General features: G+C 42.3%; 1 protein-coding gene across 7 annotated transcripts in view; it reads left to right on the top strand.

The window, feature by feature from the left end:
- Positions 1-27,620, top strand: part of EPN1 (epsin 1) — a 185,161-nt gene that overhangs the window by 146,970 nt on the left and 10,571 nt on the right. For 4 of the 7 annotated variants that reach the window (XM_075840024.1, XM_075840026.1, XM_075840023.1 and 1 more), the window contains 5 exons: positions 1,224-1,310; positions 4,862-5,159; positions 5,274-5,429; positions 11,311-11,412; positions 14,346-14,579. In XM_075840024.1, the coding sequence (XP_075696139.1) occupies positions 1,224-1,310; positions 4,862-5,159; positions 5,274-5,429; positions 11,311-11,412; positions 14,346-14,579 (877 nt within the window). The remainder of the gene's footprint in view (positions 1-1,223; positions 1,311-4,861; positions 5,160-5,273; positions 5,430-11,310; positions 11,413-14,345; positions 14,580-27,620) is intronic. The other 3 variants (XM_075840029.1, XM_075840027.1, XM_075840028.1) reach the window with 1 other exon arrangement.

Below are 27,620 nucleotides of genomic sequence, written 5' to 3'. Positions count from 1 at the left end.
ACGGGGACTCTGCCTGCTCAGTAGGCCCCGACTAACCGGTTAGTCTAATCACTCTCCCGAGGTCTCTAAATGTTTCTCATGAACATTTGAAGATGAGTGCAGCTGAGTGAGTTTCCTCACTGTCCGCCTGGTCGGAGTAGAGTGGCTGGGGATTTAGTACGATGCAGGCGGAGCCTCTCAAATGTGCGTCCCCTCCCACTGGGGTCTTCCGCGTCGTCCTGAACAGCTTTTCTGTGTCCACCTCGATAATTGTGCCGGGGTGGGTACACATGCTTAGTCTTCTCTCTCTGCCCCACTGGGTATGTGGGGGGAATCCTGGTGTGGTGAGCTAACTGCCTATGAAGCTGCAGCGTCTTCCCTACTTGTCAAAGACATCTTTTTTGACAAGCAGGGAAGATGCTGCACCTTCAGAGGCAGCCCGCTCACCACACCAGGGATTCCTCTGCATACCCAGTGAGGCAGAGAGAGAGGCAAGACTGAGCATGTGTACCCACGCCAGCACGTTTACGGAGGTGGGAACAGTAAGGCTATTGAATAGAAACCGCAGATGGTGCTCTAACATTATTTCTGGAATATCTGGTGATTTGGCAATTAGATGATTATATTAATCATCATTTTGGGGCTGGATTTCACTATAAACAATAATCTCCTTTAAATCCATTTCAAATCTAGAAGAAATCCTCGAGAAATTTGCAGCATGCCCTCGAACTCACACAGATGCAGTGTTTGATTTTTCGTTTTGTACGAAAATCCTCAATACGCTGTGTGTGGATTTGGCCCTCGAGTACCACACACTCCCTTTAGGCTAAATTACCTATCATAGGGGATATCTAACTAAGACATCCTAAAGCGGATAGCTGCTAGGTTAACCACGGAACCCACGCTGGTGGATCCAGCCTATCCAACCTGATTATTTACAAATCCAGTGCAGAAGACTAAAGTTTTGGTTTTTGTACTGAAACTTTCTGATCTCTGGCTGTTTGACTCTTGCATTTTAAATATGGTTTTGTGTCAGAAAATCCCAATGTTTCAGTTCTGAATCATTTCTATATGTAGGATTGCTGCAATCTCTAGTTTCTCAAGAACATTATGATACAAATACATATTCGTATTGTCATAACCAACTAATTATAATGTCATTGTTTCATTCACAATGTTATCCTTGTTCTTGTCATTTAGTCTGTAAATTATTTCCAGATATTGATAATTCGATTTCTGATTAGGAGGAGCGGATCAAGAGAGGAGATGACCTCAGACTTCAAATGGCCATTGAAGAAAGCAGGAAGGAAGCCCCATCTAAGCAGGAAGAGGTGAAGTTATCTCGTTGGCAACATGTTTTCCGCTTTCTAGGTTAATCATAATGCCACTTTCTAATCTACTTTGTGCTTTAGTTCCACACTATTTTCAGGATTTTAGTTTGCAGTCAGTGAATGAGAACACTCTTTACATTCACAGGCTTCAAACTTTTACATAGCTAGTCCTGCCCTCAGCTGAGAAAGGGATACAATTGTACGCAGTGTAGGAAATTCTCCCAGAGAAAAAGATACAATGTATAATTCTGCAGTCCAGCACGTTGAGCATTGCCCGGACTGGATACAAATGTTTCCACTTCTCAACAGGCCTTCACATCTGCGTTGGAGGCTCCGTTAAGGGCCTCTGTCGAAGATCCGCATGCTGCGCTACTGTCTCCAGTACAACTATGGACACCCTGACGGAAAACGGACAGAACCGATTAAAGTCAATGTGTGCTGTCGGCCGCCGGTGGTGTCTGTCTTGCAACGGAACCGTTGCGTCCGTAATTCCCTTTTTCTGCTTCTCTGATGGAGCAGAACAATGGAATAACCCAACGCAGGTGCGAACATATCCTTCATAGCCTGTGAATGTAAACGAGAGTGTACTCATTCACTGATCGCAAACAAATAAATAAGTGAGCGTTGAAGCCTAAAATATAAAAGAAAGCGACATCACTCTTTACTTGGGCGTGTGTTTTCTTAACAGCCATCTTGGCTGCATAAAAATCAGTTTTTCTATGGGGCTATCCACGGAAGCGTTTAACGGACCACGTGTACAGTTTGTAAAAAAAAAAAAAAAAAGGACTTTACCTATTGTTGACCATTTTCACAAATTCCTCAATAGACTCAAGTCTATGAGGGGGTCTTGGGCGGATACAAATTTTTCATGGCCGATTTGACACGCGTCTGTGAATAAGGCCTCCTACAATGACTAAGCATTTATATAAAACCGTAAGGCTGGGGCTGGACACAGACTTCTTTTTCTTTTTTGTAGTGAGCGATACTTATGGTTTCTCAGCTTATTTAGGAGAATATAAAGAGTGATCATCAGTGTCCCCCAGCATGCAGAAATGGTCTGGTCTTCAGCTGATCATGTGCTGCTGTGCTGAAGCATCATGGGATTCATAGCAGAGAGGGAGAGAAAGCTGGGGAAATCTAAGAGTCAAGATGGAGGCTTTTTTAAAGCACAGACCAGGCAATATACATTAAAGAAGTGTAGGGTGTGTTTCACAGCCAGGTGGGGAATGCAGAGATGGAAAGTTGTATTTCCACTGGAGGTCTTCTTTAATGACTCTCATATTATACCATTATGGCATATCCACAGTATATGCTATAAATGTTAATATGTGGAAGTCCCTGCTCTGGGACTCCTCCCTTTATAGAAAGAACGTTGGTCCCTGGCGTGTGTGGCTCTCTCCAGTGTAGTTTATGGTAGTTACGGAAAGAGCCAAGCAAAACCTTTAAGGGTATGTTCCCACAGGTCCGATATGCTGTGTAAAAGTACACCGCATATTCGACCTAGAACCCGCAGGGAATTCTGGCTGAAAGACCACATAAAATTATTGTGAAGATTTTCGTCCAGAATCACGGCTACGGAAAGCAGAGCGGTAGAGAAAAAAAAGCCAATACTTGCCTTTGCTGGCGTTGCCATAGTTATGCGTCTCTCTCTCTGGTCTCCGTGCAGCCTGGCCTCCTGTGATGATGCTGCAGTACATTTGACCGCTACAACCTGTGATTGGCTACAGCAGTCACCGGGGATATGTCGGGGAGGGGAGGCCGGGCTGCACGGAGGAAAGCCGAGGGAACAAGGAGCCGTCGCTATGACAACGCCAGGTGTATAAGTAGACTTTTTACTAAATATAAACAAGAATATATTTTTTTTTCCCAGACTAATTCTTGTGGCGGATCTTTTCCACCGCAAAAATAGCAACATTTGGTATTTATTGCAGTTTTTACTTTCCCATTCAACTTGACATGCTGTGAATTAAGAATCTGGCACCGCAGTTCAATTTAGAAATGTTTGCTCAGCAGATTTTTTCCTCCGCTTTTGGATGAGTTTTTTTTCAAATCTGTATTACGCTAGGGATTTTTGCAGCTATCCCCTTGGAGACACGGCCAATTAGAATTTTTTTTCAGTTTCGTTTTTTCCTCTCTGCCTGCCAAAAGCTATAACCTGTTTCTTTTTTCGTTGACCTAGCCGTATGTGGGCTTGTTTTTTGCGGGACGAGTTCTAGTTTGTCATAGCTCCATTTATTGTACTGCATAATGTACTGGGTAGCTGAAGAAAAGTTATTTGTGTGGGGAACTATGGGAACAAAACAGCGATTATTCCATTTTTTGGGGGGTTTTGTTTTTACGGCGACAATCAGGTGGTAAAAACTACATGTGCACCTTATTCTACAGGTTGATACGATTATGGCGATACCAAACTTATATGTTTTTGTTTTATGTTTTACCACTTTTAGAAAATAAAAACTATTTGCTAAAAAAATTTTATGTTTTGTGTCGCAATTTTCTTAGAACTTTATTATTTTTCCATCAATTTAGCGATGAGAGGGCTTAATTTTTGCGTAGCAAGCTATTTTCACCGATACCATTTTGGAGCTTATGCAAATTTTTGATCACTTTTTATTTCATTTTTTGGGAGAACTAAGGTGACCAAAAAACAGCAATTTGCACGTTTTATATATAATATTTTTTTTGCAGCGTTCACCGAGCGGTTTAAAAAGCACTATATTATAATAGTTAGGACTTTTACGGACGCTGCGATGCCTGTTATGTTAACTTTTAAAAAAAAATTAAAATGAACATTGATTTAGGGGAAAAAAATGTCAACAGGGAAGTTTTTTTGAAAATTTTTTTTTTTTAGGAACATAAGAAAAACTAATCTGTGTTTACCTTTTTTTTTATTTGTCCACCTAGGGGACTTGAACCAGCGATTGTTGGATTGCTTGCATGATCTACTGCAATACTAAGGTATTGCAATGTAATGTATTGCAGTATATCGTGATTCTGACAGTCTCCTTTGAAGCCCTGCGGGGCTTCAAAGGAGTACAAGGTTGGCAGAACTGGGGGCATTCATTAAGCCCCCAGGCTGCCGTGACAACATAACAATTTAAATGCGGCGGTTGCTATTGACCGCGGCATTTAAGGTGTTAAACGGGCGGAGTCAAAGTGATCTTTGATTCCGCCCGTTGGAGTGAGGTGTCGGCTGTATGACAGCCGTCACCCACTGAGTATGGAGCAAGCCCAGCCTGTGAGCGTGCTCCATACTTCCCCTTGGCGACAAGGGGTTGAATTTGTTGCAGATAATCTGCCTTTTGTGAACATACCCTAAGACTTCTGTTAACTTCTAAGTTGAACCTATATGTATATTTGGGTCAGTGAAGAATGAGATTTTAATCATTAATAATTTCACTCATTTACATTGCATCTGGATAATAATTGCTTTGTGTAAATAAACCTTTAGTTGAGCAATGGTTAGGCCATGTTATTGATAGCTGCGTTTTGTACAATAATGCAATATAATTAATATTACTCATGTGCATTATCAACTTGTTTTCCATTAGTCTTCCCTAATGGATTTAGCAGATGTATTTGGTACACCTGCTCCTGCTGTACCCGCATCAGACCCATGGGGATCAACAGCTGCACCTTCCTCTGACCCTTGGTCTGGCGCAGTGAACACTTCAACAGTGTCAGCCACGTCTGATCCCTGGGGAGGGCCACCAGTTGCTACAGGAGCAAGTACAGACCCATGGGGGGCTGGTGTCCAGGCAAACAGTGCTCCAAGGGACCCATGGGCAGGGACTCCAGCAGTTTCTTCGGTTGATGCCAAATCTGTGTCTGACCCGTGGAATCCAGGAGGTAAGTTTAAATTTGTATGTTGTGCCGCGAACCACTTGTTTCACATTTAATTTTAGTGATTTGATGTTATGAAATAATAATTGTTTATTTTGTATTTTTTACTTTTATTTTTAGGTTTTGCAACTACTGTTGCCACTCAGGGCAATGACCCTTGGTCTTCAAGTCCTTCTATAGCAGCAAAGCAAGCAACAGACCCTTGGGCTCCAGCAGCAATCTACTCTGATCCCTGGGGAGGGTCTCCTTCTAAACCAAGTACAAATGGGACCGTGGGTAGGTCTTTTTGTGCTCATTATAGTTTTGCTTAAAAGTAAATGGCAAGTTCCTTAGGATGGGTCATCAATGTGTGAGTTTCACCCACAGGGTCTCCCTTACAACGCTGAATACGACTGATAACATGTACTGTATATAGATCTTTGCATAGGTGTAACGAATAAATAAAAAAATAAATATATATATATATATATATATATATATATATATATATATATATATATATATATATACATACATACATACAAAACAAAAGCAGCACCGTTCCTTCAGTATCGGGTGCTCGGGTTCTTGTTCATACACACGACCAGTGTCCCAAATAGCCAACAAAATCCAACACACATGACAGCACTCCAAATTCAGTGAGAAAAATCGGATCACTTTAATCACCACTTGCCTAGTGGTGATTAAAGTGATCCAATTTTTTCACTGAATTTGGAGTGCTGTCTTGTGTATTGGATTTTGTATGTATATATATATTCATACAATAAAATGGCGACCGCACTCTGCGAACACCAATGTCACCTAAACCGCTAAATATAAATAAATATGCATTCCTGCTAAATCTACTTACAAATAGGGAGGTTCTTAGTACATATTTTGATCAAATTGTGTTTGCCCACCTGCCACGGCAAGGCGTCCTCCATAGGTGGGAACCTACGCTGCACATGCACCCAGAACTGGGACTAAGCCTATATATATCTGGGGGTGGTAGGTACCAGTATTAAAATTATTAAAATCACCCAGGGCAGAATGAGAGGAGTACAAGATCAAAAAATGGAGGCAGTCACCAACCCCACATATATGGATCACATAAAAAAAAAATTTGAACAGCACATTCCAACAAAATGACACAAAACATGTATACAGATGTGTGTGTGTGTATATATATATATATATATATATATATATATATATATATATATATATATATATAATCAAGGAGTGAGGTGACTCGTATGTACTGCATTGTATTAGACTCTTGGCGTCAGGGAAAGGCTTAAAGGGGTATTCCCAAAATCATAAGTTATTACCTATCCACAGGACAGGTGATCATTTTCCTATTCTTGGGACCCCCACCGCTCGTGAGAATGGGGGTCCTAAACACCCATCTACTTACTGCATTTCCCGCAGTGAGGAGGAGCTTGACTGGAGCTGCGGTCGAGCATGCTCCATTCACTGTCTATAAGAATGACAAAAACAGCCGATTGCTGTACTCAGCTGTTTGTCATTCCCATACACTTTAAATAGAGCGGCAGCACGCATGCTCAAACGCCGCTTTATTCAATGTCCTCCTCACTGTGGTCGAGCAGTGAGGAGGATCTGGGGGTTGGGGACCCATGTTCTCACAAACAATGGGAGTCCTTGTGGTGGGGCTCCTAGCAATCATAAATTGATGTCCTGTGGGTAGATGATAACTTAAGATTTTGGGAATACCCCTTTAATGAACTGCTCTGAGTTTTTGCTATACTACCAACCGATCAGATATTTAAAGAGGGTTTCCCATTTGAGACATTGATGGCATATACTTAAAGTAGCTTTGGGCAATTTGCCATAAAAATAAAATCTCATATTTTATTTATCACACTTATAGACTATTTTCTATTTTTAATCTCTTTTCTATTCTTTTTGCTAAACAAACGAAAGAAAATGACCTAGAGACAATTCTTTTACTTAAGGGAATTGCATTCACAGCTATTTCATAATATATACAGATTATCAGAATTGTCCCTTAGGTTTTAAATGTCATCACACTCGTAGAAGGGACAATTCTGATAAACCGTTTATATTATGAAATAGCTGTGCATGCAATTCTCTTATGTAATAGAATGAGGCCCATTCTGATATTAAGAGAAGAGACTATCTCCCTATCTCTGTCTCATTCTATCAGACTCTCTTCCCTATCTCTCTGTATATCTGTCTATTCCCTATCTCTCTGTATATCAGACTGTCCCTTCCCTATATCTCTCTATCTATCTATCTCTCTCTCTGTATATCACTCTCTTTCTTCTCTTTTGCTCTCTTGCTCTCTCGCTCTCTTACTCTCTCGCTCTTACTCTCTCGCTCTCTTGCTCTCTCGCTCTCGCTCTCTCGCGCTTTCCCTCTCGCTCTCTCTCGCGCTTTCCCTCTCGCTCTCTCTCGCGCTTTCCCTCTCGCTCTCTCTCGCGCTTTCCCTCTCGCTCTCTCTCGCGCTTTCCCTCTCGCTCTCTCTCGCGCTTTCCCTCTCGCTCTCTCTCGCGCTTTCCCTCTCGCTCTCTCACGCGCTTTCCCTCTCGCTCTCTTACGCGCTTTCCCTCTCGCTCTCTTACGCGCTTTCCCTCTCGCTCTCTTACGCGCTTTCCCTCTGGCTCTCTTACGCGCTTTCCCTCTGGCTCTCTTACGCGCTTTCTCTCTGGCTCTCTTACGCGCTTTCTCTCTGGCTCTCTTACGCGCTTTCTCTCTCGCTCTCTTACGCGCTTTCTCTCTCGCTCTCTTACGCGCTTTCTCTCTCGCTCTCTTACGCGCTTTCTCTCTCGCTCTCTTACGCGCTTTCTCTCTCGCTCTCTTACACGCTTTCTCTCTCGCTCTCTTACACGCTTTCTCTCTCGCTCTCTTACGCTTTCTCTCTCGCTCTCTTACGATTTCTCTCTCGCTCTCTTACGCTTTCTCTCTCGCTCTTTCTTTCTCGCTCGCTCTTTCTTTCTCGCTCTCTCTCTCGCTCTTTCTTTCTCGCTCTCTCTCGCTCTTTCTTTCTCGCTCTCTCTCGCTCTTTCTTTCTCGCTCTTTCTTTCTCGCTCTCTCTCGCTCTTTCTTTCTCGCTCTTACTCTCGCTCTTTCTCTCACTCTCGCTCTTACTCTCGCTCTCGCTCTCGCTCTTGCTCTCGCTCTCGCTCTCGCTCTCGCTCTCGCTCTTGCTCTCGCTCTCGCTCTCGCTCTCTCTCTCTCTCTCTCTCTCTCTCTCGGACGGTCAACATTCTTGGACGGTCAACATTCTTTTACTGGAGAGAATTTCTTTATTGCAGGACGCCCCCCCCCTCTCTGAGGGTCGGGAGAACGTGTATTGGACTGGCAGGTTGCCCTAAATCAAACACTTCTTTTCCACAGTTGTTTCTTAGGCCGGGTTCCCACGTAGCATAATTGCTGCAGAATTTTCACAACTGAATTCTGTGTGGAAATTACGCAGCATTTACAGTAGCAGCAAAGTGAATGATATTTGAGCAAAAAAAATCTGCAGCAAAAATATTCATAAATTGACCTGCAGTGCAGATTTTAAATCTGCAGCATGTCCGTGTATGCTGCGGATTCATTGCTCTTCTGCTGCGGTTTTTCCCTATTGAATTCAATGGGGGTGTAAAACCCGCAACAAACAGCCAAGTGTTGCATTTTTTTTCCATTTAACTCAGAGACTGCAAGGGGTTAACTCAGGGACTGCAAGGGGTTAACTCAGGGACTGCAAGGGGTTAACTCAGGGACTGCAAGGGTTGCCAGGAACTTAAAGGCACCATGGGTTACCAGGAACTTAGGGGCACCATGGGTTACTCAGGGCAGCAAGGGTTAACAGGAACTTAGGGATACCAAGGGTTACTCAGGGCAACAAGGGTTAACAGGAACTTAGGGGCAACAAGGGTTACTCAGGGCAACAAGGGTTAACAGGAACTTAGGGGCGCCAAGGGTTAACTTCAGCGACAGCAAGGGGAGACATGGAGAGAGAGGGTTAAGTGTAGCTGTTGCTACACTTGATTGTTATCGTTTTCGTTGGTGGAGCAGAGGCATGAGCAGGGCAGGAGACTGCAGAACAGGTGAGCTGACGGTGGTGTGGGAGGCAGGCAGGTCTCAGCTGCTCCTCGTTGGTGGAGTGGTGACGTAGTTTTCTGCTGCTGAGCATACCGATGCAGGGCTATTTAACCCTGCCGGTACGCTCGCAGCGGAGCAAGAGTGGCGCTCGTCCCCGGCTAACATGGGTCAGCATGGTGATAACATATTACCAGCCGACTCATGAGTGCCCGCGCGTAATCCCGCGAGACCCTCCGTCCGTTTGGGAAATTTGAAATGGAGACAGGAGATCAAACAGTATCTCCTGTCTCAATGGTTTCCAAACAAAGCAGGGCAGTGCTAATTGTCCTGCTTTCTTTACAACTATATTCATGACTAGGGCTGTGTTTGTTTCTAATATACACACACACACACACACACACACACACACACACACACACACACACACACACACACACACACACACACACACACACTCTCTATATATATATATATATATATTACACACACATACATACACTATATATATATATATATATATATATATATATTACACACACATACATACACTATATATATATATATATATATATATATATATATATATATATATATATAGACACTTCCCTTTACATCTCCCATACATTCCAGACTGCTCCCCAATCTCTCTGTAGTACACCCTCAGAAGCAGCAGCCCATAGGACATCATACAACAGTACTCCGCAGTGTAGTGGAGAATCCAGCACTGCGGTGAGAGAGAAAGTGACATTTTTCTTTAATAAGATATCTTCAAAGTTGAATCAATTTGCTTGAATTATTAATTGATGCATTTTTTTGAAAGGTTAGTGACCACTAAACTTCGTCTTTCTTTAAGAGGCAAAGTCTGTCAGGGGACCCGCCCTATAAAGGGTGCCCCAAGTAGTTCCCAGAATTCTCTATACTACCCTAAAAAGTACAAATATTCTCTCCGTGAGTCTGCTCTTCTACATGTTGGCTCATCCGAGAGATCTGTGCTCCCGTCTAAGTGTGGAAAAATGGCAATGGTCTGGTTTTCAATGAAACAAAGAGCTTTTAACTGGTTTGGCCATTAATGTCCGATTGGTTTGGGTGCCTGACAACACTAATCCCCACCTATCACTAGAACAATGTGGCAGAGTCTTTGCTCGGCTTCTTTGGGATGACGTATCTTTGACCCATTCTAGTCAATGGCTGAACGTGGGGTGCCTGAATAAAGCATACTGGAGCCAAAGGGGCACAAATCTTTGCTAGTAGTCTCGTTTTTAGGTTTTAATATATTTTGTAAAAAATACAATAAAAGCAATTCTTAAATGATTCTTAAAAAGTTAAATTCTTTACAAATGCACAAAAAAACACTGAAGGGTATGTAATGATTTTAAATAATTATTGTTGTGCCTGCAGAACATAATAGCAGAAAATGAAAAGCACATTCACATGATATCATGGGTTGAATGTATTTTCTTAGCAAAGATGAATTTTTCTCTAATCTAGGCTAGTCCGTAATCTAGTATGTCCAACAAGGTTTTGAGAGAAACAAAAAATGTGCCCAATGAAGAATTAAAAGTTAGCTTGGAGCACTGGCATCATGAGGATTGAATGTGTTATTGTATATGACTTTATTCCATTTTTCTACTAGAGCTTTATTCCCTGCATTGTATTTGTGTTGTCAGGATTGTTTCCTTTGTGAGAAGGAGCAGCCCTGATAAACAAGCTGAGGAGCCGTGGGGGAAATAGTGTTCCCCTTCATAACCAGTCAGCAGAATGCTGGCTACTGTTTAAAAGTCTGCAAGCGCTTATGACTACTGCCCTGCTCCTTTACTGAATTGCCACATATGGCAATTATCTGAGTACCCAAGGGACTGTATTGTGGGTCCTAAATTATTGGTAAGTCAGTCATGAAAGATTTTTACTTGATTTGCTTACTTTATTTCTACAGACCTTTTTGCTGCAGAATTTAGTATTTCCATTATTGCAGTTTTGTGCAAATCAGGCAATCATTCCTTTTACAAAGCTTCATTATTTTGCTTGTCTTTTGTGGGACTTGTTTTGTTTTTAACCTGTTTGTCTTTGTGTATGTGCCTATCTCTGTCTGTTCCACCTGCCTCCTTAGCCAGTACAACCTTTGACCAGTTCATCAGTTCTACAGATAAAGATGAGTTTTCCGATTTTGACAACATGAGGACTACCTTTCCCAATTCAGGAAGCAGCACAGGTTTGGAAGTGCTCTCTTTCCTACCTGCTTGCTTACTGTGAATCCATAAACCCTCCGCTTTTTGCTTTCTTTTTATCTTTCGTTTGTGTTGCTGTTCTGTGTTTCTAAGTACTAATATTGTTTTTTTAATTCCAAATCTTATGGAAGGTAATGGGCACAGAAGTAACTTCGGTAAAATTAAAGCATTCTTTACTTTTTTTGCTCTTTCATTTTTCTTTCTTTTTTGCAAAATATTACAACTAGTTCTACTTATACAATAATTCTCATGGTTTACTTTTTGAAACTGGCTAAAGATTATACGGTCTGTAAATATGGATTTTTTTTTCCCTTGAGTTTTTGCATTCTGTATTCTGAATAAATATATACCTATACAAGACCTATACTGAAACAACTCATTTATTAAGTGTAAGTAGCAAGAAGAGAAATAACATGTTTGTTTTATTTAAAGAGGCTCTGTCACCACATTAGAAGTGCTCGATCTCCTACATAATCTGATTGGCGCTGTAATGTAGATTACAGCAGTGGTTTTTATTTTGAAAAACGATAATTTTTGAGAAAGTTATGAGCTAGTTTAGATTTATGCTAATGAGTTTCTCAATAGACAACTGGGTGTGTATTTACTTTTTACCAACTGGGTGTTGTACAGAGGAGTGTATGACGCTGACCAATCAGTGACTAATCAGCGTCCTGCCCCTCTCATTGTTCCAGCCCAGCTTCTTTCACTGCACAATCACACTGTGCTGCGGATCATGCTGGGCTGGAATAATCTGGTGACAGAGCCTCTTTAAAGGGAATGTGTTGCCAGCAAAACATGTATATTTTTTTTAGTTAAACAGTTAGTGTATAGGTGATTAAACATTGTTCTAATTATTTTTATTTTTTTCACGAGTCAGGAAATATTATAAATTGGATTCAATTTATAACATTTCCGAGCACTGGTCACTAGATGGAGCCATTCCCAAAATTGCATCATTGCATGTGGTAAAGCAACCACATGGCTTTATGCTGCAAAATTGGGTAAAAATCCCTCGCTCTAGTGAGCTCTCAGCATCTCCCCCTCCTTTATCCTGGCTAGTGCCGGGATAAACGAGGGGTTTGAACGGTCTAACCTCCTACACTGTGTGTCGCCATTTTTTGAGCTAACACACAGTGTAGAAGGTTAACATACAGTAGTAAACACACTGAAACACGAACATACATAGAAATAACTTACCTGCTCCAGTCGCTGTCGCTCCCTCCGGTCCATCCGCACCGTCTGCTGCCGCTGCTCCATGTGCACAAGTCCGGAAGCCGCGACCGGAAGTAGTAATCTTACTGTCTGGCCGCGACTTCCGGTCCACAGGAAAATGGCGCCGGATGGCGCGCATTTCAAATTGAACTGTGTGGGAGCGGCGCATGCGCCGTTCCCACACAGCGGCGTACACGATAGTGGATGGAACGGGCCCCGTTCGCAGTCCCTATGGGACTGGAGCTGCCGTATTCCATGTCTGTATGTGTCGTTAATCGACACATACAGAAATGGAAAAAAAAATGGCAGCCCCCATAGGGAAGAAAAAGTGTAAAAATAAAAAAAAGTAACACACAAACACACAAATTAATCCAAACGTTTTTAATAAAGCACGAACATCTTTAACACATTAAAAAAAATTTTTGGGTGACACTGTTCCTTTAAATGTTGCAGCTATTTCTTTTTTGTTTCAAAATAAATCCCCAGTTAGTGCCATTATCTGGTTTTACCTAGACTACCTTCAGTACAATAAAGCAGCCGCCCCTCTAATGGGAATGAGATGCCCCTGCTGACCCCATCACATCTATATAGCAAAGTGAGTTACAGAAAATATCATTTATGAAGAAATATCATTCATAATTATCAATAACAAAAATCTGCTTCTTGTGTGTCCTGCAGTAGCTGATTTCAGGGTTTTATTTTTTCTCGTAATATAGATGGTCACACAAAGAAAACCAAAAACATAAAAAGCCCAAATTTAAAAAAAACTACAACGAAGTGATTTAAAGAGGCTCTGTCACCAGATTATAAGTGCCCTATCCCCTAACTAATCGGCGCTGTAATGTAGATAAGTTGTGTTTTTTTGGGGGAAAAACTATAATTTTTTTAGCAAGTTCTGAACAATTTTAGATTTATGCTAATTCGTTTCTTAATGCCCAACTGGGCGTTCCGGGTGCCCCCAGTCACCGGATATTATGCAGTGGCCGGTGTTGGAAGCAGATGCTTCCGTACACTGTATCGTGTGCGTTTTTTAGTCACTCAACTAGCACTTTATACAACTTAATGCAAATCCTTTTGTTCCCCTACAAAGATGCACTTCTACGTTTTTGCTTTATTTTTTTCTTTCATTGTTGCAATAATTTATAAGCATCGGATTATGAAGTGGAGATTGCTTCTGGTCAGTGTTTCTAAAAATACTCCAATCATCATTTGGTTTGCAAGCTGAGGTTTGCCGCTTATATGTGCTCCACATCATCTGAGGAGATGCAAGTCCAGCTTTCCAAGTAACAGGATATTCCTTGTTCTAGCACTATGCTACAATATATTTTTAGAGTAATATGATCCATATCAATTTTGTTTTGGGAATGCTCACAAAAAGATTGGTACCCACCACTCCAGTTTTTTGCTAGTGTCCTCTGTGAATGTGACACAACAACTCAATGACAGCTGGTTTTTCTTCTCTGTGGAACATTAAGGCTATGTTCACATGGCAGGAAATGTACCCATATAATATATTTTAGATGCAACAGTTTTGCTAATAAATGGCAGCCTTCATCTTTTAATTAAATTTTTCTTGAAACCTCAAAGTTCTTTACTCCTCTTTCATGCTGTACTTCATTGCTGGCTGTTCACCTTGATGCCACTTTTTTGTTATATTTGTATAATTCTAGGTATATCTTATTTTGATTCCTTATTTTTCCCGCAGGTGAGCTGGATCTTCTGGCTGGTGAAGTTCCAATGTCTCGCTCCTTTGGATCAAAAAGTCCGGATGCCTTTGACATGGCAGGAATGAGTGGTTCACTTTCTGAAAGCTGCAAGCCTACACGGAAAACGCCCGAGTCCTTCCTAGGGCCTAATGCTGCCTTAGTAGATTTGGACTCTCTTATTTCAAAACCCACCTTACAAAACACAAAAACCTCAAACCCCTTCCTAGTTACAGGTGAGTGATAATTAAAATAAGCCGAGACTAACCCATAATGCACTTCGACATACTTTCGCTTCAGCCCATTGATATTAACCGGATGTGTGGATGTCCTATAAAGAAGAGATCGATATGTTATACATACATTCACATTTTGTCATCATCGACCTTCTTTTTCATATGAGTGCCACCACAGCATTCAGCTGATTGCCAAGGTACAACTAATTTTGGGGAAAGCGTGGCCAGACAGAAATGTAGTACTATATGCAGGGGCGTAACTAGGAAAGACTGGGCCCCATAGCAAACTTTTGACTGGGGCCCCCCTCCCCTGGGTGTCACACAACCCCCCCCTCCTTGTAGATAGTGCCTTTTTTTACAGTCCCCCCTGTAGATAACGCCATACAGTCCCCCTGTAGATAACGCCATACAGTCCCCCTGTAGATAACGCCATACAGTCCCCCTGTAGATAACGCCATACAGTCCCCCTGTAGATAACGCCATACAGTCCCGCTGTAGATAACGCAATACAGTCCCGCTGTAGATAACGCCATACAGTCCCGCTGTAGATAACGCCATACAGTCCCGCTGTAGATAACGCCATACAGTCCCCCTGTAGATAACGCCATACAGTCCCCCTGTAGATAACGCCATACAGTCCCCCTGTAGATAACGCCATACAGTCCCCCTGTAGATAACGCCATACAGTCCCCCTGTAGATAACGCCATACAGTCCCCCTGTAGATAACGCCATACAGTCCCCCTGTAGATAACGCCATACAGTCCCCCTGTAGATAACGCCATACAGTCCCCCTGTAGATAACGCCATACAGTCCCCCTGTAGATAACGCCATACAGTCCCCCTGTAGATAACGCCATACAGTCCCCCTGTAGATAACGCCATACAGTCCCCCTGTAGATAACGCCATACAGTCCCCCTGTAGATAACGCCATACAGTCCCCCTGTAGATAACGCCATACAGTCCCCCTGTAGATAACGCCATACAGTCCCCCTGTAGATAACGCCATACAGTCCCCCTGTAGATAACGCCATACAGTCCCCCTGTAGATAACGCCATACAGTCCCCCTGTAGATAACGCCATACAGTCCCCCTGTAGATAACGCCATACAGTCCCCCTGTAGATAACGCCATACAGTCCCCCTGTAGATAACGCCATACAGTCCCCCTGTAGATAACGCCATACAGTCCCCCTGTAGATAACGCCATACAGTCCCCCTGTAGATAACGCCACACAGTCCCCCTGTAGATAACGCCACACAGTCCCCCTGTAGATAACGCCACACAGTCCCCCTGTAGATAACGCCACACAGTCCCCCCTGTAGACTGTATGGCGTTATCTACAGAGGGGGACTGTGTGGCGTTATCTACAGGGGGGGGTTCGTGTGGCGTTATCTACAGGGGGGGGGGCTGTGTGGCGTTATCTACAGGGGGGGGGCTGTGTGGCGTTATCTACAGGGGGGGGGCTGTGTGGCGTTATCTACAGGGGGACTGTATGGCGTTATCTACAGGGGGACTGTATGGCGTTATCTACAGGGGGACTGTATGGCGTTATCTACAGGGGGACTGTATGGCGTTATCTACAGGGGGACTGTATGGCGTTATCTACAGGGGGGCTGTATGGCGTTATCTACAGGGGGGGCTGTATGGCGTGATCTACAGGGGGGACTGTATGGCGTTATCTACAGGGGGACTGTATGGCGTGATCTACAGGGGGGACTGTATGGCGTGATCTACAGGGGGGGCTGTATGGCGTTATCTACAGGGGGGACTGTATGGCGTTATCTACAGGGGGGACTGTGTGGCGTTATCTACAGGGGGGACTGTGTGGCGTTATCTACAGGGGGGACTGTGTGGCGTTATCTACAGGGGGGACTGTGTGGCGTTATCTACAGGGGGGACTGTGTGGCGTTATCTACAGGGGGGACTGTGTGGCGTTATCTACAGGGGGGGCTGTGTGGCGTTATCTACAGGTGGACTGTATGGCGTTATCTACAGAGGGGGCTGTATGGCGCTAACACCATACAGCCCCCACTGTAGAGAACGCCATACAGCGCCCACCCCCCCCCCCCCCCGGCAGGGAACGCCATAATTCGACCAATAGTGTGTCCTACAAAAGACATGTATCCCCTATCCACAGGATCTCCACAGGATAGGGGATACATGTGTGATCGCTGACATTGATAGGGAGAACGGGGGACTGAAAGTCCCCTGAAGTTCTCCATGAATAACCTCTGACTTCCGGCGTCTGTGTCGGCAGCTCAATAAAAATATAAGGAGCGCTGGTCATGCATGCGCACAAGCGCGGCCGGCGCTCCATTCATTTCTACGGAGCTGCCGACACAGACCCCGGAAGTCCGATGTTTGTGATGGAGAACTTCCGTGGACTTTCAGTCCCCCGTTCTCCCTATCAATGCCAGCGATCACACATGTATCCCCTATCCTGTGGATAGGGGATACATGTCTTTTGTTTAATGGCAGAGCGGGGAGATACCTCCCTGCTCTGCCATAGTGTTCAGTGGCGTCCCGCTGTAGCAGCCATAGCCGCTGCTAGCGGAGCCTGCGGCCATGGTGGGGGCCCGTGCCGGCGGGCGACACGGGCCCCCTCATGCCGCGGGCCCCGTAGCAGTCGCTACCGCTGCTACGGCGGTAGTTACGCCACTGACTATATGGCAGTTATTCATATGACTGGAAGTCTATGTAATACATGCACAGTCCAAGTCCATTAGAATGAGAGCCGCTGCTTGTTAGTTCTATCTCATAGAGGAGGGTCACGAGCAGAGGACCCCCTATAATGCTCATATGTCTCCTGCTTAAGAGAATGAGCTACAAGTATTATTGTATCATTTATTAATCAAATAGTTTGTCTTAATAAGGTAGTCTTGTATTTTTTTTAAACTGGAGATTCTTTAACCGGTTAAGGACTATTCTGTTTTACAGCTAAATGACCAGAGCAAATTTCACAATTTTGCTATGCGCTTCTTTAGATGACTATAACTCAGCAGGTGAATAAAGTTCATCTTTGAATTTTACACTCTTTTTAAAGGACAGATACGGCTTTGTTTTAGTGGCATTTGTCAGTATATATAATTATTTTTTTTTTCTCTAAAGTGGGCAAAATTGGAAAAAAATGCAAGAATTTAACAATTGCGTCGGTTTATGCTAGCATTTTTCACACACGGTATGAACCACGGCCAAAATTAATCTCCTTTCACATTCTTCCACTTCTCCCGTGCATGGGGATACCAAATATGTGAGCCTTATTCACTGTGCGGGCATGTGCCAGGGCTTGGCATAAAAGGAGGCTTTTTGGCCTTTTCGGTCCAGGAATTTTGCATTTGATTTTATAGCCGTATACTGTTTTCTGGGGGGCCGTAATGCTGCTGAAACATTAGAAACACCCCATAAATGACTTCATTCACACAAGTAGACCCCACAAGGTTTCCTTCAAGGGGTTTATCATATTTTTAGCAAGTCCAGTTTTCTTCTGAAAGTTTCTTGAATAAGATGGAACAAAATAAAATCAGCACTTTTTTAGCAAATGCGTCAGTTTAGGCTAGTATTTTTCACACACGGTATAGACCACGGACAAAATTCATCTCCTTTCACATTCTTCCACTTCTCCCGTGCATGGGGATACCAAATATGTGTGCCTTATTCGCTGTGCGGGCATGTGCCAGGGCTTGGCATAAAAGGAGGCTTTTTGGCCTTTTCGGTCCAGGAATTTTGCATTTGATTTTAGAGCCGCATACTATTTTCTGGGGGGCCTAATGCTGCTGAAACATTAGAAACACCCCATAAATGACATCATTCACACAAGTAGACCCCACAAGGTTTCCTTCAAGGGGTTTATCATATTTTTAGCAAGTCCAGTTTTCTTCTGAAAGTTTCTTGAATAAGATGGAACAAAATAAAATCAGCACTTTTTTAGCAAATGCGTCAGTTTAGGCTAGTATTTTTCACACACGGTATAGACCACGGCCAAAATTCATCTCCTTTCACGTTCTTCCACTTCTCCCGTGCATGGGGATACCAAATATGTGTGCCTTATTCACTGTGCGGGCATGTGCCAGGGCTTGGCATAAAAGGAGGCTTTTTGGCCTTTTCGGTCCAGGAATTTTGCATTTGATTTTAGAGCCGCATACTGTTTTCTGGGGGGCCTAATGCTGCTGAAAGATTAGAATCACCCCATAAATGACTTCATTCACACAAGTAGACCCCACAAGGTTTCCTTCAAGGGGTTTATCATATTTTTAGCAAGTCCAGTTTTCTTCTGAAAGTTTCTTGAATAAGATGGAACAAAATAAAATCAGGACTTTTTTAGCAAATGCGTCAGTTTAGGCTAGTATTTTTCACACACGGTATAGTCCACGGACAAAATTAATCTCCTTTCACATTCTTCCACTTCTCCCGTGCATGGGGATACCAAATATGTGTGCCTTATTCGCTGTGCGGGCATGTGCCAGGGCTTGGCATAAAAGGAGGCTTTTTGGCCTTTTCGGTCCAGGAATTTTGCATTTGATTTTAGAGCCGCATACTGTTTTCTGGGGGGCCTAATGCTGCTGAAACATTAGAAACACCCCATAAATGACTTCATTCACACAAGTAGACCCCACAAGGTTTCCTTCAAGGGGTTTATCATATTTTTAGCAAGTCCAGTTTTCTTCTGAAAGTTTCTTGAATAAGATGGAACAAAATAAAATCAGCACTTTTTTAGCAAATGCGTCAGTTTAGGCTAGCATTTTTCACACACGGTATAGACCACGGTCAAAATTCATCTCCTTTCACATTCTTCCACTTCTCCCGTGCATGGGGATACCAAATATGTGTGCCTTATTCACTGTGCGGGCATGTGCCAGGGCTTGGCATAAAAGGAGGCTTTTTGGTCCAGGAATTCTGCACTTGATTTTATAGCCGCATACTGTTTTCTGGGGGGCCTAATGCTGCTGAAACATTAGAAACACCCTATAAATGACTTCATTCACACAAGTAGACCCCACAAGGTTTCCTTCAAGGGGTTTATCATATTTTTAGACAGTCCAGTTTTCTTCTGAAAGTTTCTTGAATAAGATGGAACAAAATAAAATTAGCTTTTTTTTTTAACAAATGCGTCAGTTTATGCTAGCTTTTTCACACACAAAATGGACCACGGACAAAATTCATCGCATTTCACATTCTTCCTCTTCTCCCGTGCATGGGGATACCAAATATGTGTGCTTTATTCATGGGCATGTGCCAGGGCTTGGCATAAAAAGAGGCTTTTTGGCCTTTTCGGTCCAGGAATTCTGCACTTGATTTTATAGCCGCATACTGTTTTCTGGGGGGCCTAATGCTGCTGAAACATTGGAATCACCCCATAAATGACTTCGTTCACACAAGTAGACCCCACAAGGTTTCCTTCAAGGGGTTTATCATATTTTTAGCAAGTCCAGTTTTCTTCTGAAAGTTTCTTGAATAAGATGGAACAAAATAAAATCAGCACTTTTTTAGCAAATGCGTCAGTTTAGGCTAGTATTTTTCACACACGGTATGGACCACGGCCAAAATTCATCTCCTTTCACGTTCTTCCACTTCTCCCGTGCATGGGGATACCAAATATGTGTGCCTTATTCACTGTGCGGGCATGTGCCAGGGCTTGGCATAAAAGGAGGCTTTTTGGCCTTTTCGGTCCAGGAATTCTGCACTTGACTTTATAGCCGCATACTGTTTTCTGGGGGGCCTAATGCTGCTGAAAGATTAGAATCACCCCATAAATGACTTCATTCACGCAAGCAGACCCCACAAGGTTTTCTTCAAGGGGTTTATCATATTTTTAGACAGTCCAGTTTTCTTCTGAAAGTTTCTTGAATAAGATGGAACAAAATAAAATTAGCAATTTTTTAGCAAATGCGTCAGTTTATACCAGCATTTTTCACACACGGTATAGACCACGGTCAAAATTAATCTCCGTTCACATTCTGCCACTTCTCCCGTGCACGGGGATACCAAATATGTGGCCTTATTTATCACATAGAGATGTAGGAGGGCGGAGGATAGAAGAAGATTATTTCACATATCGCTTTTTTTCAAAGCTGGTTTTACAAAACTCAACAGAGTTTCTATAACACTTCCAAAATATCTGCTCGTCCACACTTACATTCTGCTCAGGGGTGTAGAGTTGCAGAAATAAATTATTCAGGGAATTTATTAGCGGCCTTATTTTGAACAACCGATCCCGGTTTGCATCGGTACTTGGGGGGGCCTGTGCGTTGTCATTGAAGTGGAGGAACCTCATTATTGTCTCATAACGAGACCTGGGCATTACTGCAGAATATACTGGGGTGGCTTGGGCGGGTCTTGTTGACCAGTAAGACCTAATGGAGGGCTTTTTGACAATACCCATATTGTGGGTGAGCCCCAAATTTTTTTTTAATTCCTGCAAATTGGTGGGCGTCCAATCTCTGGCATGGGTGGATGAAGGTTTCTGCCTTATATATTGCGTGGCATATAAATTTGTTTCGTGGACAATCTGATTTAGGATGTCGTCCGTTATAAATAAATGGAAGTAATCCATTTGGACAAAATTTGTATTGTCCACGGTTATGCCAGGAGTGGCAGTAAATCCGTGGATTCTAGGCCCAAAAGATGGGGCAGGTGCCCATACAAGAGCCTGGACTGGAGGGACCAGGCTGTCCCGTGCTACAGCGCTACTTGGCCCTGCGCTTTCATGTTCTGCAGTTTCGACTGCATCAGGGACAACGTCCCCTGAAGATGAACCTGAAGTGACGCTGTCATCGTCACTACCTAAAACAGGTTCCATCTCGGACGCCATCTCTGATGCGGTCTCCGACTCAGACCACAGCATGGCGTATGCCTCCTCGGCGCTAAACAACTTCCTCGCCATAACGTAACTAACACTAACACTAACTAAACAAATTTTATTTTTTTATTTTTTTTATAAAACACACAAACTAAGGCCCCATGCACACGACCGTGCCCGCAATTGCTGTCCGCGATCGCGGGCACGGCCGGCCGCTGACTGACAGCCGCATTTTCGGGCCGTGCTCCCATACAAAGTATGGGAGCACGGCCCGCAAAATGCGAAAGAACGGACATGTTCCATAATTCCCGGAACATTTCCACGGCACTGACACCCTTCCGTAGTGCTACTGAAAGGTGTCAGCGTTCAATGAAAGTGAATGGCTCAGTTTTTGCGGACCGCAGTTGCGGTCCGCAAAAACGGAGGTTTTTTGCTGTCGTGTGCATGGGGCCTAACTGCTATATATATCTACACTACCGCTAACAAAAAAATAAACCGCTATTGCTATATATATTATATATATGTGGATATATATATAATTATATACTCCCTACCTGCCTATTCTAATAGAATAAAAGAAAGAAAGGTAGATAGATAGAAAAAAAGATAGATGGATAGATAGATTGTATAGATAGATAGAAATCTATCTATACAGAGAATGTTTTATAGTGTAACTGTTTTTTTTTTTTTCACTGTAATCTTCTGGCAGCAATTCTCCCGAGTCTCTTTTTCTCCTCAAACTGAAACAATATTTGAGGAGAAGAAAAGAGGCAGGAGATTTACTGCCAGAAAACTCAAAATAAAACAAATGTGGTCGCTGTGATTTTCACAGCGACCACATGTTCAGGGACCATCAGATTGGTCCCTGATACTCTGCCCAGTGCCCAGAGCTGTTGGTAACAGCGAGGGCACAGGGCTGTGTGCACGCGATCGCGGGCACAGGGCTGTGTGCACGCGATCGCGGGCACACTGTTTTATAAGCAGAAATGCATGTGATTGCTGTGATTGGTTGTCACAGCGACCACATGTTCAGGGACCATCAGATTGGTCCCTGATACTCTGCCCAGTGCCCAGAGCTGTTGGTAACAGCGAGGGCACAGGGCTGTGTGCACGCGATCGCGTGCACACTGTTTTCTATGCAGAAATGCATGTGATCGCTGTGATTGGTTGTCACAGCGATCACATGTTCAGGGGCCAAAAGATTGACCCCTGACATTCTGCCCAGTGCCCATGGCTGTTAGCAACAGCCAGGGCATAGAGCTGTGTGCACGCGATCGCGCGTGCACAGTCTCTGAAGTGCGGCCGTATATATACTATACGCCGGACTTTAGAGACCCTGACCGCTGGCCGTATATTTACGGCCAGCGGTCGGGAACCTGTTAAAATTGTACAACAACTTTATTATTATGTTACTATTTACCCATTATATAGAACTCCGCTATTCTTACCTTATTTTGTTTTTTCCTTTTCTATCTAAAAAAAATTAATGGAACCCTTCTCTAACATTGGATCACATGATCTCATAGTGACCGTGTGCAGGGGCATTACTTGTGTTTCCGTTCTCTCCAGGGGTCACTATCTCAGGCACCAGAACTTTCTATGTAATGAAACTGCATGGACTGTTACACACAAGTTCTCCACAGGGGGGGGGACAAAAACTTCTGTGACATTACTATTGATGATTAGACAGGCTCCTGTCACACAGTTAATAAAGGAGAAGATCAGAGCTCAGCCTCCCTGACGCTACTTATGGTCTCTTAGCTTATTTAGGAGAATATAAAGGAAAGTGTAATCAACCCCTTCCCATCTCAGCCATTTTTGGATTTTCACTTTTTTTCACTTTTTTCATCCCACCTTTCAAAAGCCATAACTTTTTATTTTTCTCCCATATAGCAGTATCAGAGCTTGTTTTTTGCGGGACGAGTTGTACTTTTTTTCGGCACCACTTATTGTACTATATAGTTACATAGTTTGTACGGTTGAAAAAAGACACATGTCCATCAAGTTCAACCAAGGGATGGGAAAAGGGAAGTGGGATGGGAAAGGGGAAGTGAGATGGGAAAGGGGAAGTAATAATGTACTGGGAAACGGTAAATAATATCTTTTGTGGGGTGGAATGGGGAAAAACTGATTCCTCCATTTTTTCGGGGTTTCATTTTTACAGCGTTCACCGTGTGGTAAAAATGGCATGTTAACTTTATTCTGCGGGTTAATACGATTACGGCGATACCAAATTTATGTTTTACTTCTGTTACAATGAAAAAATTATTTTTAAAAATGTGTTTCGTTGCCATATTTTGAGAGCCTTAGCAATTTTTTTTTTATTTCAGCGGTATGAAAGCTTATTTTTTGTGGGGCAAGCTTTAGTTTCTATTGGAAGAATTTTGTGGTGCATGAGACTTCCTATTCCATTTTTTTTGGAAGATGAAGTGACCAAAAAACTGTGATTCTGGTGTTTTATTATTATTATTTTACGGTGTTCATCGTGCGGGTTAAATAACGTTATATATATATACACACACCAGCGGGACGCACCATAGAAAAAATTTAGATGTGTGCCAAGCAAGTGGTCCGATCCAAAGACCTCCGATAGCAAATATGAAAAAGTGTGGTTTATTTAGCCAACCTCAAACAGTGCAACATTTCAGTCCAACATTAGGACTAATCTTGATAATGGTCCTAATGTTGGACTGAAACGTTGCACTGTTTGATGGCTAAATAAATCAAATTTTTTCATATTTTCTATCGGAGTGCTGCATGATTTTAGATGGATAGATAGATATAGTTATAGTTATATATATTTTTTTTGTGCTTGGGGGGAAATGGGAAAAGGTATGTATGTGTGTGTATATGTATAGATTTATCTATAGATGAAATGATCGCAGCACTCCCAAGAAATAGACGCAAGTAGAAAATGTGGTTTATTGTTCTATGTCAAAAACAAGCTACGTTTCAGTCCTCTCACAGGACCTTTCTCAAGCAAAAGTGATATGTGCACGGTAGGGTTTTATACCCTTGGATAACAATTACATCATCAACAGTAATCAATCGTGTGAGAGGACTGAAACGTAGCTTACTTTTGACATGGATGGTGTATCTTCAGGACTGTTTGCATTATGGTCAGGCTCGCATAGCACCCGCTGCTCTATCTCCAGAAGTGCTGCTTTTTCTACATACTAATTGTTTATCTATTTATCTATCTATCTATTTAGATATAGGTAACTATCTGTTTAGATATGTATATACTAGTCCTTCTCAATGAATTAGAATATCATCAAAAAGTTCATTTATTTCAGTAATTTAATTCAAAAAGTGAAACTCCTATATTATATAGATTCATTACACACAGAGTGATCTATTTCCAGCATTTTTTTCTTTTAATAATAAAATGATGATGGCTAACAGTAAATGAAAACCCAAAATTAACTCTCTCAGAAAATTTGAATATTATATTAGCCCAATTTCAAATATGATTAATACCGAAATGTAGGACTACTGAAAATATGTACAGTATATGCACTCAATACTTGCTCGGGACTCCTTTTGCATGAATTACTGTATCAATGCGGCGTCGCATGGAGGTGATCAGCCTGTGGCACTGCTGAGGTGTTATGGAAGCCCAGGTTGCTTTGATAGCGGCCTTCAGCTCGTCTGCATTGTCTGGTGTCTAATCTTCCTCTTGACAATACCCCATAGATTCTCTTTGGGGTTTAGGTGAGGCGAGTTTGCTGGTCAATTAAGCACAGTGTTACCGGGATATTAATTGGTGTCATGGTTCGGCTTCAACTGCAAAGGGGAGAAATTTCCTCAACTTGTTTGCGGAAGACCCGACTAGAGGTGAAGCTCTGTTGGATCTGGTCATTTCTAATAATGCAGAGCTCGTTGGGAATGTCAATGTTCGTGAAAACCTTGGTAACCGTGATCATAATATAGTTATATTTTACCTATACTGTAAAAAACAAGCACAAGCTGGGAGGGCAAAAACACTTAATTTTAACCCCTTTACGACAGGATGGATGGTTCTGTCCTATGCAGGAGCTAGTTCCCGCATAAGGATGGATATATCCGTCCTCCGCTCGCTTGGGTATTCCCACAGTACCCACGCGATTAGCGGCAGGAGCCACGGCTGTTATACACAGTCTGGCTCCTGCCGGAATCGAAGTGAGCTTGATTCCGGCAGTTTAACCCATTAGATGCCGCTGTCAATAACGACAGCGCCATCTAATGTGTTTGACAGAGGGAGGGCAAGGAAATCTTTGGGCGCAGTTAGTTTTGGGTTGCCTTTAGCAACTGCCAGAGGCCTAATAGATTGCCTGTCCGTTTTACACTGACAAGCAATAATGCTTTGGTATACGAAAGATTACAGTAAAAATAAAATAAAACCACTTTTTCCCCAAAAACAAATAACACATATATGGTATCGCCGCGATCGTAATGACTCGCACTATAAAATGAACACCTTAATTAAAACGCCGGATGAATGGTGTCCAAAAAAAAGGTAAAATTAATTTTCTCCCATTCCCTCCATTAAAAAAAAAAAAAAAGTTAAGTCTTATGTACCCCAAAATAGTACTAATGAAAACTACACCTTGGCCCACAAAAATCAAGCCCACATATTGCCACATTAACAGAAAAATAAAAAAGTTACGAGACTCGTAATGCGACCGTGAGAAAATAACAAATAATCCTTGGTCATTAACGCGCAAAATGACAAGATCATTAAGGTGTTAAGAAGGCCAATTTCCCCAGGATGAGGGCTGCAATTCAGGACATAGACTGGGAAATTTATTCCTATAGGTAACAAATGTAAACGACTAAAATTAAATCCCACATAGCTGACATCTTCTGTAAAAAGGGTAATGGATGACAAAAAAAAGGACATTTGAAAAATGCAAATCTGAAGGTACAGCTTTAGCCTTTGTAAATTATAAAGAGCTTAATAAAATCTGCAAAAATACAAAATGAAAGGCAGGTGGCCAAGGATAACAAAACAAATCCCCAAAAATTCTTCAGGTATATAAATGCAAAAAAGCCATATCTGAACATGTGGGACCCCTAAATAGTGGTAATGAGGAGTTGGTAACAGTGGATCAAGAGAAGACAGAGTTACTAAATTGGTTCTTTACCTCTGTATATACAACAGAAGAAACTGCAGCTGATGTAGCCGGTGCCAGTGCTGTTAATATATCAATTAATATACTGAATTGGCTGAATGTAGATATGGTCCAAGCTAAGTTAAATAAAATAAATGTGCACAAGGCTCCAGGACCAGATGGATTACACCCTAGAGTTCTTAAAGAGCTTAGTTCAGTTATTTCTGTCCCCCTCTTCACAATATTTCAAGATTCTCTAGTGACTGGAATAGTGCCAAGGAACTGGCGCAGGGCAAATGTGGTGCCGATTTTCAAAAAGGGCTCTAGGTCTTCCTCGGGTAATTATAGATCCGTAAGCTTAACTCCTTCCCGCCGCAGCCCTTTTTCCGATTTTCGTTTTTTCCTCCCCACCTTCCAAAAACCATAACTTTTTTTATTTTTCCGTCGATACAGTCCTATGAGGGCTTGATTTTTCGGAATGAGTTGTATTTTATCCGAACACCATTTATTGTGCCATATAATGTACTAGGAAACGGGGAAAAAATTATTTGTGGGGTAGAAAATGAAAAAAACAGTGATTCCTCCATTGTTTTATGCGTGTAGTTTTTACGGAATTCACTGTGCGATTAAAACAATATGTTATCTTTATTCTGTGGGTCAATACGATTACGGCGATACCAAATATATAAAGTTTTTTCTATATTTTACTAATTTTACAAGTAAAAACCTAAGTGTAAAAAATAATTTATTTTGTCGCCAAATTCTGAGAGCCATAACTTTTTTTTATTTTTCTGTCAAGTGGTATGAGGGCTTATTTTTTTGCGGGATAAGCTGTCGTTTTTAATTATACGGTCTTGTGGTACATGCGACGTTTTGATCACTTTTTATTTCATTTTTTGTGGGAGATGAGGTGACAAAGAAAAAGCGATTCTCACGTTTACAATTTTTGCGTTCACCGTGTGGGTTAAATAATGATAAATTGTAATAGCTCAGACTTTTACGGACAATACCAATTATTAGTTCATTTTTTTTACTATGCTCTAGGGGGAAAAGGTTGTTTTTTTTTTTTGAACTTTTAAATGTTATTGTTTTTTTTTTTTTACATAAAAAAAAAGTTACAATTAGTAAAGTTTTTTTTAGTCGTCCCCCT

The sequence above is a fragment of the Rhinoderma darwinii genome, chromosome 10 (genome assembly GCF_050947455.1).
Source record: "Rhinoderma darwinii isolate aRhiDar2 chromosome 10, aRhiDar2.hap1, whole genome shotgun sequence".
Classification (NCBI taxonomy): domain Eukaryota; kingdom Metazoa; phylum Chordata; class Amphibia; order Anura; family Rhinodermatidae; genus Rhinoderma; species Rhinoderma darwinii.
This window is presented reverse-complemented; position numbering and strand designations above follow the sequence as displayed.